Source organism: Mytilinidion resinicola (genome assembly GCF_010093595.1).
Source record: "Mytilinidion resinicola strain CBS 304.34 unplaced genomic scaffold BDZ99scaffold_1, whole genome shotgun sequence".
NCBI classification, from domain to species: domain Eukaryota; kingdom Fungi; phylum Ascomycota; class Dothideomycetes; order Mytilinidiales; family Mytilinidiaceae; genus Mytilinidion; species Mytilinidion resinicola.
This window is the reverse complement of record NW_022985437.1, coordinates 3,199,057-3,217,023: the sequence shown is the minus strand read 5'-3', so window position 1 is coordinate 3,217,023 and position 17,967 is coordinate 3,199,057. Positions and strand designations below refer to the sequence as shown.

Genomic DNA, 17,967 nt, shown 5'->3' with positions numbered 1-17,967 from the left:
GTCTCCATGCCCTTATCCTCGGAATCCCGCACTTCCTCAAGCGCTTAGAGGTCCTATCATGCATCAGCACTGGCGAGATCCTCTCTGCAACCCTCACAAACACTGGCCCGATTACCGGCTTCCAAAACGACGCACATCATCTTTGCGACTGAAGAGGCTGCCGTTGCGCTCGCCCAAGGTCCGGCGCTGCTAGTCAAGAACCAACGCCTTACCGCGAGCCTAATTAATAGCCCAGCTTAGCGTATAAGCCGCGAAATGCAGGAGAGTGTTGAGCGAAATGGTTAGACCTAATTCATGCGCACTGCAGAGCGCCCGGACGATTCTGCACCCGCGGACTTGGAACATCACTTCCGCATGATGACGGGCGAGTGAGAGAAAAACCCAGTCTTGCGGTACTGGGAAGCGGCGGGCGATCCGGCTGTGCCCTCTTAGATACTACCAGTCGTCAAAATCCAACACAATCAGATTACTGCTGTCGTTCTGCTCACACTCGAAAAGCGTATCCGCCTATGTCCTCTTCGCCCCACCTACTTCTCCCATATCTCCCCGCTTTTTCCAAGCAGGGACTACTGTACCGAGAGCCTGCAGTATAATCCTCTGAACTCCTTGCGCACCGATTGCTCCGTCTATCCTCGGTATCCCGCAACACCTCCGCCCCTACGGGGCGCTCTCTTGCGTTACTACCAGCAAGGTCCTCTCGGCTAGCCTTGCCAACACCAGTCCAGGTCTACAACTAGAAATGCAGTAGCAGATGGCGTTGACAACCTTGAGCTCTGAAAGACAAGGAAAAAGAGAAATGGGAGGGCAGTGCGAGGCGGGGGTTCGCCCGGACAGAAGCAACGCATGAAGTAGTGGAAGAAGCAGGCGGTGGCTGATTTGGGACTGCAAATAGCTTCTTAATTCCCAGACTTCGGTTTCTAAACAGCTCTCGCTTCTTTCTAAATCGTTAGTCTTCGAAAGCTGCAGCAGAACTTTGGGATAAGGAACCAGGTGCCTACCGTGAGTGCCTTAAATGTGGTTTTGGCCCTAGCATTTGCTAACATGCCTGAATGTAAGCCGGTCCCAGGAGAGCACTATTTACTAGCCCTATGCAGACTCTTAGAAAGCCTAAGAGTAAGAAAATATGCCTAAAACTCCGGACACCCTAAAGGCGTTCAACTTTAACTGGCGAACGGAGGCGAAACCCGTATTGCGAGGACGTTTCTTGTGTCCAGTATAGGCCAGGTCGTCTCAAACCCGGAAAGGCGGTCTCAGATTTTATTGTTAAAGGTTCGAATGATGTGGAATACAGAAGAGATATCCACACCCCTCTCCCTTTTTTTCTTGATACCAGCCGCTGGATTCGTTCCAATCTTCGGATAGAAACCATCTCTATTAACGGCGTAGAGTACTGCGCTCGAATGTCTATTGGCAAGTGAACTCTTCGCCTCAGTATCTCACTTACCTCGTTGCAAGTGAGGACCTGACGATAGTATTGGTAGGGTCAGGACATTGCGTCTTCCTGAACAAAGTCACCTGGTGTCAACGACAGCCAGCAACGCCAATTCTCTATGCCCTCGACTCTCCAGTTACAGCCAGCACTCGGATATCCTAAACCATACTCCTCCGCAAAGAAACCGTCCTGTGTAGGTGGTGGGACGTCTTATTCAGTTTGTCATCTGTTTAAACTGCTTAGGCACGCCGCAGAGAAGTCCTTTTCTACAAATTCTCGCCGCCGCTTTCACGTCAGACCGCACCTCACCCGCTCTATCCACATCGGGATTACGTCCCTAGTCCACTCCACTGCCAACAAGAATGCCTGGTCCGCGCCAAAATGTTAGCATCGCGACATCGTGGATCGCCCCAAACGCCAAGCGTGCAGGCCGCAGCGCTATATCGAACGTGTTCTACAGCGGGACCGGGGAAACTGCTCCCTCACGACATCGGACTGTCGCGAAGGTGTCGATGCTGGTACAAGGACGAACTGGCACGGATCCTCACGTTCAGTGTCGGTGTGGTTGTGGACCACGAGTTTTGAATGACGACACAAAGGCCCAGTCTATGATGCGGGAGGATCTCGAGACTAAGCGCTGAATCTGTTTCATCCGCGTTGTGAGCTCCCGCATTACTACTTCAACTCACTTGCCTGTGAATAAGTAGCCGGTTCCCATCTCCTCTGAAGTGAGGACCTTCTGTGTGGAACAGATCACCGGCGAAAAGGAAGACGAGTCCAGCGTTGGCGTAGTAGATCTGGTTTTCGGCGATGTTGACAGCCACGAGGCCGCGGTCCAGGAAGACTATCCAGGACACATACTGGAACATAACGGCATTTCCGAGGCGCGGTTCCACGCTTTGATGAGAACTGGCCTGTCAGCTCCGCTAGCTCTGAAGTATTGTATTCAAACCGCTGCTCGCGAGGGGGCAAGAAGGCCGATGCTGCGAAGACCCGCCTTATCACCAGCTTCCAAATCACCTACTCTATCTTCACGACTGACCCTGCTACCGTTTTTCAAGGTACTAGGGGCGGCGTCTTGCTATAAATCTCAACCTCACTAATATTGCCCGAGCTGACGATTGAGGATTGAACACGCCTGCGCCTCCACGAGGACCTCTCCCTTGTCACCACCGACGAGATCCGCTCCGCACGCCTCGCCAACATGGGCTAAATCCCCGGCTTCGAGACTATCTACCTTAGTTTTGTCGAGCCGTTGCGCCCGCGGAAGTTGCGCCGCTGCTCGTCAGAGACCGCCGTCCAACTACTTCTCCCGTTTCTCTCCCCCACCCCCGGGTAAAATCTACCGCACCGGAGACCGGCAGTACGAAACCCCCCTTGTCTCTGACACCCATCGCTCCGTCCTCATCCTTGCACATCCCGCATCACCTACCTCTCCCGCTTCACTACGGGCATGAGCCTCTCCGCGCGCCTCGCCAATACCGACTCCATCACCGGTTTGTAGAGCGCTACCTCATATTCGTGTAAGAAGCCAACGCCCCTGGTCTGCACAGGCCCCGCCACCACTTCTTAAGGACAATCGTTTTACTACTCCTCCCATATCTCTTCCCCAGTCCCGGGTAAGATCTACCGTGCCGGCAGCCTGCAGCGCAAGCCGCCCTAATGTTTCTGGCACCCACCGCTCCGTCTTCACCCTTACTATCGTGCACCATCTGCCTCTCCCATGTTACCACCACCACGATCCTCTCCGTACGCCTCTCCAGGCCCCATCACCGGCTTCTAGATTGTCCACCTCATATACGATAGAGTCGTCGCCGTTGAGTTAGCGCAGGCTGCACCGCTGCTTATCAGGGCCCGCCCTCTTACGGTCAGCCTCATCAACAGCTCGACGTGGCGCATGAGTCAGGAGATGCAGGAGGGCGTTGAGAGCAAGGGATGGACGAGGTTCGTGCGGATTATGTAGCGGCCGGATGAATTTGATGTCGCGGGTCTGGAAGCATCGTCTCCGTTTGCTAACGTGCAAGTGGGAAAAGAGCCCAGTGTTGCGGTGTTGGACTGGGGGTGGGAATATCCCGGACTGAGTGTGTACGGGTCAATGAGGCAAGGCAGGCGGTGGAGCGTGGTGGTGTTGGTCGAGACGAGGAAGTCGGCATTGCTGATTTGGCTAGCGCCGCCCTGAGGAACGGGTTACGTAGTATGTTCCGACTTGGATGATGGAGAGCGGGCGACTAGCTCAAGGAGAAGTCGATCGAAGAGGGTAAAGGTGCCATGGGTAGTGCGACGCGATAGCACGCTGGGGTTGGGCACGGAGACGCATCTCAGTGGCATGTTCGAGGTGGACATACGGCGCATCAAGGCGAAGATCTCAAGGATATAGGAGCCGCATACTGTGAAGGACCTGAAATGGAAGTGGATATACTGCGCCTTGCCTGAATCGCCGAGCTTGCAAGATATAAAGTGTATAGAGTATGGACTCAGTGCCTTTCCTTCGTTGTTCAATCAGAGATTGTTTGGTACAAAACACGTATGGAGTTTACGAACTGGTTTAACGGCCAACCCACAGAGTGGAAGTGGAAGTGGTGGAGTTGTCACGTGGTAATCACGTGTTCCTCCTTGTTTCCGTGAAGGAAAAACGGGAGGCCATGGGGCTGGTATCCGTTAATACTTCTCACACTGCACCATCCAGAACACATTATAAGATGAGATAATACAGGATTGGTGTTGCGGAGGTGGGGAACGCAACCGTCGTCCTGCTCGTAGGAGAACTTCTTGCATCGCTCCAACGTCAACCCTTCCTCTTTTCGGTCAGCAACACGATCCCAGTCCACCACCTGCAGCCTTTACTGGAAGCATCATTCGCAGTATCCTTCTCGTTTCTTTCCTTAGAAGCTTTGCTCCTGCGCATCCCACCCGGGGCTCGCTGCCAGTATCGTACTGCCCTCTATATCATGCAATCGTCTTCCAACCGCTGACCTCACTCAAAGGAAACCGGAACACGATGGAGGCAGGATTTTTGCCGCAACATACCGTCTGCGTTGTCTTTTTTGAGAGACTACCTTCGTGGCTCCAGTTCTACCTCACCACTACCGATACCGTGGGCTCCGTCGTCCTTCCTCATCTGCCCACCGGCTGGCACGTCGACCAAGCCATCATGTCTGAAAAAGAGCGCCTGGTCATCATTCGCTTTGGCCGCGAGTGGGACAAGGACTGCATGGCCCGAGACGAGATTCTGTTCCGGATTGCCAACCGCGTCAAGAACTTCGCCGTCATCGCCCTCTGCGCTCTGGACCAGGTCCCTGACTTCAAGCAAATGTATGTATCCTCCCCGGCCTTGCGCCTCTACCGCAGAAGGAAGCGAAGCTAACTGCGATGCTGGCCCACGCCAACAAGCAGAAGAAGAAGAACAATGGCCGGTCCGGCTAAAAGACGCGACGATGCGGCTGCAGCAGTCCCCTCGGTATCCTCCTCCTCTTCCTCTGCCGCCTCCACCAACTCCACTACCGCCACCTCCGTCTCCTAGTCCTTCAGCTCGCCGCCCTAAAATACACGGCCTTGGCCACATGGAACACCTCCGGACCATATTGCTTACCTCTATGGCGGCTCCGCAACGCTCAATCGTCCTCGACCTCTTCGAGATCGGTCGTGCGTTGGTCAGCTTCTCGGTTGCTGAGGCTCAGAAGATTAGGGGGCTAAAGAGCACGGACATTCATGAGACACTCGGATATGCGGATAACCTTGGGCGTCAACCACTCGTGTGTCAACTGCTCGGCGGGCAAGATTCGGCGGTTGAATGAGTACACCGTCGAGTGCCGCCCTCAGCAGCGTTTACGTGACGACCTCCGCCATCCTGGATGACTCGAAATGTTATCGTCGGGTTGATGGTTACCTCTCCTGTCCTTAATGCAGCCAGAAGCTGTATGAGCAAATGAGCTTCTTCAAGACCAATATCGAGCAGCTGGACAACATTGCTCGCATGCAGAGATTCATGTCGTTCATTCCTCTCCTCGACGACACGAACGTGACGACATTGTCTCCCGTCGTCGTGCAACTCGGCATGGCCTGCATCCAGATTGCCCTTGCTCGCATGTGGTCTGCGTGGGGACTGAAGCCAGTCGCCGTGCTTGGTTGCAACCTTGGAGAATATGCCGCACTCCATGTTGCTGGTGTCATTTCTGCCCGCGACATGACACTTCTAGTTGGCCATCCCGCCGAGCTCTCGGAGGCAGATTACACCGCCTACAGTCATGGCATACTGGCTGTTAGGGGAGGTGTCGAAGCCGTTTTTCCCGCTCTCGGAGTCACCCCATCCCTTTACCGTGACCACCATCGCCAGGCCGCGGGATCACCACCACTACACCGTTGCAGAGCTCGCGGTATACTCGAGGCGAGGGGAAACCGAGAAGCTCATGGCAAAAGTTGACTGCAGAAATGAGAACCCTGAGTCCCATACCGCACCAATTTGACGAGAGAAAGAGACAGAGTTTGGCAAAAGCCCACGGACTGCAGCTCTTCACTTCAATTCTAGAAGTGAAAAATCACTGTTCAGCAGCGCGAGAAGCAGTCGTACGCCCTTTAACCGCTGGAACGACAGCGTGACGCAAGTTCCCGCCCGCTTCTTTGCTTCCTCTCCCAACGTCAACTGCAGCCAACGCCGACATCGCCAACGTCGACACCTCCATCGCAGGCCCCGCCAAAAGCCAGGAAAAGATGCACAATGGCCGGTCCGGCCAAGAAGCGCATCGCTCTAGCCGTCGAGGCGATCGCCTAGGTCCTTGATATGCATTATGGCTTCGAAGAAAAGGTAGACCCGGAGATAGTGGAGCTATCGGGCATCAATAACTGGCGGGAGGTCGCCGTGGTGCGAGGCTTGATTGAGCCACCATCACTACACCGGCTCGGAGCGTCGCGGCTCACGTCCTGCTGGACTTTGATCGGACCCTTGCTCGATTCGTGAAGGTCATGCCAACAGACTACAAGCATGTCTTTCTTGAGCAGAAGCGAAGAAGAAGGATACCCGCTACCGATCCTCCCAACGCCGAGGGAAGAGGAAGAGGTCTGGGAACGGTTATGGGAAAGATTTATAGCGTGTCGGGGGACTGCAATGCATAATAGGTAATGGTCGGTTTCACAGAGTCTTGACACTCCTTCTGTAGCAAGCATCTAAAATATTATCACTAAATAGAAGAGTTTCATCGCGTTGTGAAGCAGACATGAAAGAGTTAAGAGGTGGAAATAGGTTGATTTGCAAGATGTTATCGGGTATAGAACGTCCGCTCCATACAATTTAGATGCTCGCCCGAGTGAAAGTACCTAAACGCCGTGAAACCAAGCACATACTGAAGTTCAAGATAGTCTCCAGACTACTCTTAACTTCTTCATCACCTAGGTGAAGCTTCAGCCGCAGCTCCTCCGCCTTTAAACTCTCGCCACTTCCAACCATAAGCTGCATGCCCAGCGATCCAGGCAAGCCATAGTAGATCCAGCTCCACCTCAAGTCTTCGACGGTATGTGGCTCATGCACCCACAGATGATGGCCTTGATGTGTCGCACGTCCAGTTGAACCTCTAGATTGCCCTCAACAACCTCACCGCTCAGAGCAAGTTCCTCACTTTCTCCAGCTAGAAGAAAGTGAAGCGTTGTCCAGTCGGATGTTATTAAAACCGATTACAGTCGTAACAACAGACGCAGGATGTCTTGAGCGGAGGCGGTACGATGTATTCGCAAGTCAACTCCTCTCCTTCTTCCGAAGCGCTCCTACCACCGCGTAAAGCGGCGGAGTGAAGGCAATAGCAGGCTTTCCATATCCCTCACTTAGTGCAAATTCCCGGCGGCCTTGAAGCCGACCGTCTGGAACTATGGTTTGATCCCTTCAATGATGTAGTTGTTGTTGTGATCGTACGGGACTTGCACGCTGACTGTCTTCACGGCGCGCTGGCCGTCTGATCTGTAGTCTGGGTTTGCGAACCAGTCGTGTCCACCTCGCGCCGGTAGCCGTTGTCTAGGAGGTCGGGGGGTTTGTCCTGGGGTCGACGGAATCGGACTAAGGTCCAGGTTTATCTTGGCTGAAGTTTCTCGGCCCAAACTCGCGAGACTTGGAGCTCGATCGTGATTGGGACCTGCAGCGTCGAGATCGTCCGTTGGAAGGTTCAGAGAATCGTGAAATCGGACGGGGTCTGGAAAGATACTTCAAGGGTCGAGAGTCCACGTTTGCCTTCGGCCCCGCCGTTGGAGCCTGAGTTGCGGCGGTACGCGACTGCTGCCTGAGACAGCCTGATCTCGAATAGGTTTGATGGGGTTACGAAAATGTTCATAGCTAGGACGGTGGTCGCACTCGTGGTATAGGCCGTCCACTTCGAAAATGGCGACACGCTTCTCTGTACCGTGGCTTCCGAGGCTAGACCCTTGACAAACAGCGGTGCGGCCTGTGTTAGCGCGACGGCGGCGGCTTCTTCAACGGACAAGAGATACGCGATCTGGAAGCCGCTGATGGGGCTGGCATTACCGAGGGGCGCTGGAAGAATCGCGCCACTGGTGACGCTGGAGAAAACCTTATGGAGGTGTATATAGTGTGGAATGCCGAGGATCAAGACTTTGCGGTGGGTGCCGGAGGTATCAGAGGGTTTGCATTCCTGGTGTTTGGTGCGGTGGTTCTTCCATAGAGCGGGGAAAGAGACATGGAGGAGGTGTGCACTTCTTTCAGGGAATCGTGGGCGGATGGGAGCGTCTTGGGGGTGTCGGGGACCAGGGCTGTACCGGGAGGCTGCCAATCGGTCCTATTCTAGACGCGATCTGAAGGCTGGGGGCAAGTGGCGACAGCTCGTGGAGCAGGTGAAAGACCACCAGAGACATCGCACGGCGGTCACCGCCAGGGACATCGCACGGCGGCCACCACGCTCCAAAGGCGGTGATGCTGGAGAGTGCCTTATGGAAGCGGAGGTGATGTGAGATGGCGAGGATGTCCATTTCTCACATCGTTGCTGAAGGAGCAGCTATCGCTAGTTCCGAGGAGGTTGGATATTACAGATGGAATGAGACTGAAGCATGTTGGAGCTGGAGTAGCTGAGGCGGCCTTTTCGAACAGGTGGATGACTGTGGAGTCGACTTCAAGAGGGCTGGAGTGGAGTGGGGTGGAGTGAGTTTGAGGCTTTGAAGTGTCCAGGAACTTCATTAGGACGTGCGCCGCTGATCACATGATGCTACCATCACGTGTAAGAAGAAAATACCCAATCTAATAGACGAGAAGAGGTCTAGATCTAGGACTTCCCTCTCCTTCTTACTCTCTGCTAGGCATTACCGAGAAAATGTATAAGGGGCTACTAGGGGCTATAAGACTAGTAGATGCTAAGCTCTAATATGTCTTAGACATGCTATATACTTACAATTTTCCCGCGCTAAGCTCCTTCAGCATTTCCTCGAGACTCAAAAGCTTTCTTCTGTACTCATATTACGTGCTCGGAACTTCCGAGTGCTCCTGCAGCTTTATATTAATTTCCCAGGAGTATTATAGGGAGGAGCAAGGCCTAAATCCATTCCAGAGTCCAATTTAGTTCCACCACGGTTCAATATCTTTACCGCGCCGGTGAAACATCCAATGCTAGCTTTGTAAAGGTCGTACGTCGTAAGATACCTATAAAGTTCTTGCTTGATATATACATCTTACTGCTTCTGTCGGATTTAGAATAGCCATTAAATAGGGCCAAATACTGCTGACTAGATAAAAGCATTAAAGTCCCACTAGTCCAGTTAGTTAAAGGAAGCATATTAGACTTCCTCTTCTAGACTTCGCAGCAACTAAGAAGCGCGGTAGATGGAATACGGAACAGTCCAATTTTCCCAGCTAGAACAAGAATCACCAGTCCTCAAGCCCAAGGTCATCGACAACCATTCGGTTTACCACAAAGCCGCCGCTTCCCGGAGCGCAGACAGAGCACTCCATCTCAAGTCGCACATTCGAAGCAAAATTACCCATCCCAGGAAAGCTGCGGTAGCACAACTGCCCGGTACATAGTCGCGCGTTAAGACCTCAACATTAGATTCGAAGCGCGAAAATCAGATAAGCACTGGGTGCCAGGGGATTACAAGTACACTATACCTAGGTAGCCAGCCCATTCAGGCTCTCTCCAGGGAAATGATGGAGGGCGGTAACGAACTAAGATCCCAACTTCGTCGATCAAGGAAGCTGGTACTGAAGTTTACCTTGGTAAAAGTGGCCGGAATAGACTCCCTAAGATTGGAGCGAGTGTTAATAAGGCTGTACACCAACAAAACAGGAATATTTCTATGCTGGTATTTAATAGACCATATACTCTTTAGCAACGGTCCGCTAAGTAAGATCCAGTCTCACTTGGCACCTCCTGCTGCTAAAGCTAATACCGGTCCGACCTCTTCACCTCGAAGACCCTCTGACGCGGCAACCAGGAGAGCGATCAAGATTATACCAAGACTTCGTCGTGGTGAGGTGAAGTCTATTTGATAAGAGGCAGGTAAAGGAAATCATCCGGCTCTCCTAGTTGGGCGTTAGCGACGATCAGACAGTGTTCTGGATGAGTTGCTATTCTGGAACCGGTCAGAGGACAATATCCAATTTCCCCATCAGCCAGTCAGTCCTTGGATCAAGCAAGCTAGCACTAAACTTGAACAACTTCATCTACAGAGGTACCCAGCGCTTTACATCCCGGCTTATTCCCAGTGCGCATCCCTCGAGCTTTAAAAGTCTTCACCTCGATGCCGCAGCCGTTCCATGTATGAGTTGGGCTGATTAGACAGTTCGCGCCGGGAAGACGTTGTGGCCATGATCGTGGTAGGATACAATCACGCTCACCCGGACGAGGCGTGGGATCTCCCAGCCGTTCGCGCTCGCTTCAGGCGAAGCGCTCTCGATACCGGTCGAAGACAAGGTCGCCTTCACGTCGAGAATATATTGGAGGTGAAGTACATGGTGAACATACTAGTAAACAAATGGTCCGAGGACGGTTTCGGTTTACGAGATGCCGAGATTCCAAGTGTCTATGTTAGCACGCCTGTTCCCATTCCCACCTGGCACGTTGTCGTGGCTGATGCCAGTGCCCGCCGCATTCCTCCGGCTCAGGTTCGGCGAGATGATCAAGCAAATAAAGAAGAAACCAGCAATCGAGCTGACCATTATGACCTCACGACTCTCGCTATCAGCATCCAGAAGCCCTCTGCAGGACCGATGATGAGGTTCGAGCGGACCCTCTTCTCTGGTTCACGCTTCATGGTCATGCTCCAATTTGATCGCCCTACAGACTTCGACCCCAATCTTCTCCAAAGTTCACGGCCCTCGCCATTCCTCATCCTGATACCTTTGCCAGAGATATGGAATTGGAAGCTGGTCTGAAGCATATTGAATAGCTGGAAAAGAAGGTGGAAGCCACAAGGAAAGTGGGTGAGGCGCGCCAGCCCAATGAGAATCCCTCATGACGTTTCAGTATAAGGAAGATTTGGAGGCTGAAATCCTACATCTGTTCTGCGTCCTTGAAACCGGATGTCTGGAGCGTGAAAATTGGGAAGATGGGAAGGATTTTAAGGTACCACTTGAGAGAGTAAAGAGCAAGGAAAAGACAACCCTCAAGCGAGTAACCCCAGTCGACAAGATCGCCGGAGTTATGTAGTGGCAGTTTCAGAGATAGGCTCCATTGCTGTTTAGCAAAAGGAAGGCTCAGCATTCCTGAGAGAGTTTTCATCGCTGCTGATCTGCTTACTCTATCTCTCGCCGTCCTGATATTGCATGAACGCTTGCGGAGCAACACGGTCGCCGTGAGTGAGGGCGACCCCGAGCCTATGTCTTGGGTGTGGACATTGGCGAAGAAGAAATTCATTGCAATGACCACCTAATTCTTGCAGCGTAGCATCCCATAAAGGGTGTCAGCAGCGAAGTAGCCCTTAGTAAGCAGCGTGACGGGTTGGTGTCGGAGTGGCGCCCACCTGGAACATTAGCGGCATATAGCACCAGTCCTATTACCTACTCCAGGGAGAAGCCAGCTGGTCAAGGATAGGCCAAGCCGTGGAGAGTTCCAGGCGTCGTCGTCGTCTAAGGGATACTGGAAGGCGTTAGTTTCACGGAGGATATTACGGTTATTGGCAAATCTTTACCTTTTCCATAGTCTCAGATCAAGCCTATGCTAGGCCGCCCCCGACAAGATAGCGACTTTCCAATAGCTCTCTCTTTTGGAATTACGTAGTGACTAACTGCGTTGTCGCAGTTGCTTAACCACCCTTTATCGAGCTTAAAATTCGTGAGGACATTGAGGCATTGACCGGTGTGGCATGCGATTTCCCGCTGTAAGCGTTTTATTTTCCCTTTCATCTTATGCGGTAGAGTAAAGAAGAGGGTAAGGAAAGAAGTGAAGAGGAGGTGAAGATAAAGAAGGAAGAAGGAAAAGGTTGTGGAGGTTGGTGAAGAAGTAGGCGGTAGTAAGACAATAAGGGCGGCGAAGGTTGCGAATAGACTATGGTCCTAAGCCAGCGCATGGCCACTAAGACCCTTCTAAATCACATCTTTATAAGCTATTAAGAGAATAGATAAGCCGGCGATGGCGGCTTTATGCCACTCGGACGACCAGATATCGCAGGTGAGCGTCCCAAGGGCGTAGATGCCGCCCTCGCAGACGACCTCGCGTTCTTTAAACCATAGCTGACAAATGAGATACAGCTACTTCAATAGAACCTTTATACTAACAAGCCGTTATTACTAACCTTCTTAGGACGTGCAATAGTGAAATGACGGAGGCAAGATGGAAGACTGAAAGTTACGCTATCAGTAATGACCTCTAAAGCTTCCCCACCGAGTCGAACAGCATCAACGCAGAATAGCAGCGGGCCGATAGTCTTATTATCCTACCCCTCCGGATGTATAGCACTAATGCAGCCCAGACAGACATAGCTTTTTGCCTATATCCGGCCTCCCAAAACACACCTCCGGACTCTCAATTAAACGCTTCCTGTGATGGAAGACGAGGAAGTCGCCCTAAGCCGAATACATACGCGAAAAGCAGTAAAAGAAGCTGGAGCATACAAAGAAACAGAACCGCGAAAGAAACTCAATTCAGGCACTTGCCGATCGACGCCTTCTATGACTGGTAACGGATACCCATGGTGCCACGAATACCTCTTCCTGGTATCGGACCGTCCAGTTCTCCAATCGGACCCTTCTTCATAATATCCCTCTGGTTCTCATCGAATCCCAGCGATCCCACATCGAATGCTCGCGCATGAAAGCCCTAATCCCATGTTTCGTGTAGCGGGAAGGTGGTCGTGGCGGGGGCAATGGTACCATTGGTAGGAACGGCGGGCGGGCGGTTCCAAAGAGTGTAGCGCGACACATGGGGCAGCTCGCTTTGCCTTGATCAAACCACTTACAGAGGCAGTCCGCGCCAAAGATATGACCACATTGCTGGATCTCAATAGCATTCCTCTTGATCTTGCCCCTGGGGGGGGGGGGGAGCACAAGAAGTATGCTCGCGAATGAAAGCCCTAATCCCATGTCTCGTGGAGCAAAAATATCGTCGTGGAGCGGGTGGACGATGAAGGGGATCCGAGCTACCTCCTCTCTTTCTGCCTAACCAATATACCTTCCTCCAAGAGTAGTGTCCGGACCTCTCGTGCCGAACCGTTGCCAGCCAGCGAAACGATTAAGCAACAGCTTCCCGGTATGGTATCCAGCATGTAGTAGTCTTTTGTACCTTTCCCGGTTGTTCAGCAGCCTCTTGCCCAGCTGCGGCGGATGGCGGCCACTGCCGCACGACGTGGCGATTCGTTTCGGACAGGTTGACATGCGGCTGCGTCTGATATATGAATGCTAGAAGGAGCTCATTCTCGCAAGTGCATGCTTGGGTAGAAGGAGTAGTCCTGAGTGCGTGCTATCAGCTAGGAGTACGAGGGATGCGAATCTAATCCAGTACCTGTTGCTGCGGGTTGCAGGGCGCTACTGCAGGACAAAGAGTCCGGTGTAGTGCGGGTTCAATTTGAGGATTGTGCGCCAGTATCGGCGATTGGAAGGGAATGGAGTAATGCGTTGGGTGTCGACAGTAGATACAGAGCGCAGGTAGGACGTGTAGCATGGCGTATCTGGAGAAAATGATTGAGTCTGAGGCTGTGTAGCAGTTCCTCCATGAAGGTCTCGTCGTCGCCGTTGCTGATCGCAGCAGGGCGAAGGGACTGAAGGGATTGAAGAAGGTGCCCATGAGATGGAGAAATTGGCGGATGCTTGCGATCGGCCCCGGCTTAACATCATGCCCGTCCAACTCAACAGAAGGCGCGCATGGCGCGTCACGTGACGCCTGCGTTCCATCAGCATCAGCTCAGCTCAATGAAATATGCAGGACACGTACGGTGAATTCCATTGGGTATCACAGACAAGATATAATTCCATGTCATAACTCGTCGCCAGCCTGGGTGCGTGATGGAGCCATAACTGCTATGGCAAATGCCGTTGAGAACGCTCTCCCCATGGTTCAAGGCAAGCGTCACCGTGCTTTCTTCAAACCTGATTTGGAAAGTGCCTGCATTGGAAAAAAGCTCTAGATAAAATGACCACGACTCGGAAAAAAGACCGTTACCTACAAGCGCTGGGTGTCCACGATAGCATAACCCCCCAAGAAACCACGCCGTGCCAGATGAAATGCTTGGCAAGAAAAACAAGGACGATCGCTTGCTCCAGAGGCATTGCTCTGCTTCATGGGACTTCCTCCCGTCATTCCCTTCCTACCGTTCAACCAGTGTACCCCAGCCGGGATCCCGCCCCAAGTGCTCTTTTCGTCTCTGCCTTGCGCTTGGCGTTATGATTCTTCATAAGTTCTTCCCTATTCAGTCTGTCATCTTTTGTCTTAGGGCTAGGGTGGGGCGGCCTCCAGGAGCGGAATGAGGGCTCGCAAAAGGGCTAGGAAGGCGCGGAGTCGCTGAAGGCTGCGATCGCTGAGGATGTCATGAAAAAGAACCCATGTTACCACTGGCAGTCGCAAAGATATGAATATAGGGGGTAATAAGACCGTCGCTGAGGTGGCTGCGGGGTGGCTTGAGGCAGGCGTCGAGGAAGAGGCTCGGTGAATGCGGCTCGCGTTGCACGCCTGGCGTAACTGTGTAACCTCGAGGGTGCGTCCACCTTGGGCTGCCGGAATGCCGTTCTTTCTTTCTCCCTCTTTCGAATTGAATGATGTTCTTCGGGGTAAGATAAGTGCCGTTTGCGCACGAGTCCGGCTCATCCTCGACGCTATCCCTGATCCTTATTGAAGAAGGCCTTGCGCATTGCCGCGGCCATGCAACCTCAAGTCCAGGCTCATGATTCCCAAGCAGCTCTGAATGAAACTGAGTTCCCCGTTTCACGAGGTGCTGCCTTGTCGTCTTCGTCCACGGTGGCACATGGGGAGCCTGCGTAATACGTATCGACGTCAACCGGTCCCCAGGCAATGAGACCTGAAGTCTTGCGACTGTTATTGTCGTTGCAGTCCTTACACCGCCATTTCTTGAGAGTATCCATGAACTCGGTCTTCCGCTCCGCGGCTTCGTCTTCGTCGCGCAAATGTCCATGTTGTATACCGAAAGCGGAGGCAGACGATGATATTGAAAGACTTGCTGGATCGGCTAGTGGAGTCGGTATTGCTGGCCACACTTTCTTCCATAAAATCCTTCTCGAGAATTGGTATTTCGCGGTACTTGTCCACTCGGGTTGCAGCACTACAACCTAGGGTCAGCAACTCATATGCAGTAACGTATCAGGATAGCATGCTGATACAGGAGGAAGTAACAGGTAGTGCAACAGCAGTGCTGCAGCACGGTATCAGTACTGTATCAGGAAACAGGATGAATCAAGTAACGCGTCAGGAAGAGATACCACGTTATGCCCCCGGGGCTGGCCCCCCTCCTTCCCCTAGTATATAAACAACGAGCTAGACACCCATAGAAATCAGAGTTCACATCAATTTCAACCTGAGTTGTCCCCAATGTGTAGTTACGGCACGAGAGAGGATCGTCTAGAATGGTAGGCTCACGGATGACGAGCCGGTCTACTTCGAAAGCTTGGATGCGACTGCAAGATTTGAAACGAATGATCCGAAAGGCGAGCAGGATGCCTGGTTCTGGTTAATGTTGACGCAGCTGCTGACTGGTCCGAAGTTTCCTGGCGTAGGCTGAGCCCGTTGTTGAGCAGGCTGACCGCCGCGGCAATGCCTCCCAACCTATCTTTCCATCCTCAGGAACCTCTTATGATATACCGCTGGCTCGGATGCCGTCCTTGATCCTGGTGATCTCCACGACGCTTCTCCCAAGCAGGTTTCTAATATCGGCTGGAGCACAACCACGATCGTTCCACGATGGCTTTCGAGCCCTCCGGTCAGATGGAACTTGTCAGGGCATAATGCAACGTCGAATGGGAATCCAGAAGACCCTTGGCTTGGCTGTCGGACAGGATTTGGGGGCAGCACTCAGTCTCTCTCCGGAGAAACGCAGCGACTCAGCCACCTGAGAGAGAGTAGACGAACAGTCAGATTGACAGGCCTGCGAAGCGCAGCACACGGCGAGCGACGCCCGGGCACACGACGAGCGGCATCCGACGAGAACAGGGTAGCGGAAGGAGAGTGATGGTGATGGAAAGATATAGAGAGAGAGCGAGCTAGCCAGGCAGTACAGGTCACGATCCCCTCGAATGATTACCTGTCAGTTATCGAGTACACGAGCAGGAAGCCTTCGCTGGTCCTCATGTACTGCTCCCGCATGGCCGAGTACTCCTCCTGGCCGGCCGTGTCGAGCACGTCGAGCAGGGCAATCACTTTAGGTTGGAGTATAGTGGATGCCTGGAGTCGGACGAACCTGGTGTCCGCGTTTCTTCGAAGATTGCGTCGTTGACGAGGAGAAGATGGCGTAATGGGCCAGCGAGGATGATGAAACAGGAGGAGCGAGGATTGAGCAGAATTGGCGTCGAGGAATTGAAGACGTTGCCGTGGACGGGAAAGTCGCTAGGAGGGACCGTCAACAATGAAGTACCTCTGGACTTCCACGCGGTGGCGCCCTCAAACACAATGCCGCCAGATATAAGCCCATCAACTACGAAGTGGTCCCTTCGAGTACTAGGTTCCGCGGTTGTATGCATGTGTGCTGGAAACAAGGTGCCAGGTTCATCGGCCCACCAAATGAATCCCTGTACATGGTTCATTTTACCGAATGCAATTGGCCGCCTAGACGCTGTCATCACTTTATCCTGTGCTCCGGGAGCCTCTACAGGCCGTGGCTGTCATCAACATGGCGGTAGCGGACCCTGCGTGGCGGCACTGACGAGTAGAGTTCGCATCGTCCGTGGGCCATGGTGGTGACGAAGTCAGTCATGACCTCCATATCTTAATCCAGCTTTGCGGACACTCCACCCATAGACTTGTCTTCTTTTGGTGGCTGAGGATTGTGACGGGGGGCTGCTCCTGCAGACGGCGCTGATGCATCGCGGCGTCTCCTATCCGAGGACCATTGTGGACGCGCATGGGCGGCAAGATGGGCGCACCCATGGGCTCGTAGTAGGAACTTGAGGGTGGCAGGGCTGGAGGCGCATTGCTGAGATAGGTGCCGGACTGTGGGTACATCGGCGGAACCGCGATGGACAGTTGGCCATAGCGATCGGCGAAATCGTAACCCTTATCTTGTCGCTGGTCATGCTGGGTGGGGTACTGGGGCTGCTGGGGCTGCTTATTGCCACAGCTTGTGGTACGAAGCAGACAGGTTGATGTACTGGTGCCTTTTGGCGGCACAGTAGTGTTGTTGTGGACTTGGAGATAGTGGGACGGGTGAAGGAGGATGTGATTGCGAGAGAAAATGAAAAGAAACAGAGAATGAACATGGCGTCAGCGACGGGCCGATAGGAGCTCGGGAGGCGGACTCGGGAGGGGGACTCGGGAGGGGGACTTAGGTGGGAGTTCGGGAGAACCTGTGCGGGAGCCCCATCTCGTCGGCGTGTTGGACTCGCTGTGTGTGCCGAGGTGGTGGGGTTCCGGAGGCACGTGTTGCCTGAGTTCACTGATTGTGTGTTATGACTTGACCTATATGTACGGGTCAATTAGTGGTCCACTCGCCCTTCGGGGTACCACTCGGCGTAGTGGTTAGATAGTTAGATAGCTTGCTTGTTTCCGTCTTTGTTTCGTTTCTCATCTTTCAACACATTACGCTAACATGACAAGCTTAGGAGTTCGAGTCCCAAAAAAAACTGCCCGGGGTTTTCTTAACATTGCACAGGAGTTAAGTTTTTGCATTTTTTTTGCTCTTTGCCTCCACCACGCGCTAGAGAGCTTTGTGTGTATTTATATAAGCTTGAGAAAAATCTAGCTTCCTTCTAGGATAGGTAGTTGGAGCCAAATCAATTATTTTGGGTGGTTGAGAAATGGTTGTGATCATTTTTTGGTGGGCTGAACTCAGGTTGCAGCACTACAACCTAGGATCAACAACTCATATGCCAGAAAGCTACTCTCCGAACATTAGCTGTAGAGAACCCAGCTGAAATCTCAGCTGTAGAGAACCGAGCTGAAGCCTCAGCTGTGCAG

At 52.9% G+C, this 17,967-nt stretch overlaps 5 protein-coding genes across 5 annotated transcripts; 3 read left to right on the top strand and 2 right to left on the bottom strand.

Moving 5' to 3' along the window:
* Nucleotides 1-4,526: 4,526 nt before the first annotated feature.
* On the top strand, nucleotides 4,527-4,748 carry BDZ99DRAFT_351903 (uncharacterized protein; the record flags this gene model as incomplete). Its single annotated transcript, XM_033714523.1, has 1 exon — nucleotides 4,527-4,748. A coding segment is annotated over one exon (222 nt), but the record flags the coding sequence as incomplete, so codon positions are not given.
* A 591-nt stretch (nucleotides 4,749-5,339) lies between these two features.
* BDZ99DRAFT_349188 (uncharacterized protein) lies at nucleotides 5,340-5,729 on the top strand (the record flags this gene model as incomplete). Its single annotated transcript, XM_033714480.1, has 1 exon — nucleotides 5,340-5,729. A coding segment is annotated over one exon (390 nt), but the record flags the coding sequence as incomplete, so codon positions are not given.
* Nucleotides 5,730-7,285: 1,556 nt separating this feature from the next.
* BDZ99DRAFT_514161 (uncharacterized protein) lies at nucleotides 7,286-8,395 on the bottom strand (the record flags this gene model as incomplete). Its single annotated transcript, XM_033724832.1, has 3 exons — nucleotides 7,286-7,616; nucleotides 7,682-8,061; nucleotides 8,186-8,395. The coding sequence occupies 3 exons, from the start codon at nucleotides 8,393-8,395 to the stop codon at nucleotides 7,286-7,288; spliced, it is 921 nt and encodes a 306-aa protein (XP_033584905.1).
* A 1,828-nt stretch (nucleotides 8,396-10,223) lies between these two features.
* BDZ99DRAFT_470876 (uncharacterized protein) lies at nucleotides 10,224-10,790 on the top strand (the record flags this gene model as incomplete). Its single annotated transcript, XM_033721679.1, has 1 exon — nucleotides 10,224-10,790. The coding sequence occupies one exon, from the start codon at nucleotides 10,224-10,226 to the stop codon at nucleotides 10,788-10,790; it is 567 nt and encodes a 188-aa protein (XP_033584904.1).
* A 3,936-nt stretch (nucleotides 10,791-14,726) lies between these two features.
* Nucleotides 14,727-17,270, bottom strand: BDZ99DRAFT_531153 (uncharacterized protein; the record flags this gene model as incomplete). Its single annotated transcript, XM_033726439.1, has 5 exons — nucleotides 14,727-15,124; nucleotides 15,928-16,058; nucleotides 16,100-16,214; nucleotides 16,256-16,583; nucleotides 16,938-17,270. 5 exons carry the CDS (start codon nucleotides 17,268-17,270, stop codon nucleotides 14,727-14,729), a joined length of 1,305 nt encoding a protein of 434 aa, XP_033584903.1.
* Between the last annotated feature and the right edge of the window lie 697 nt (nucleotides 17,271-17,967).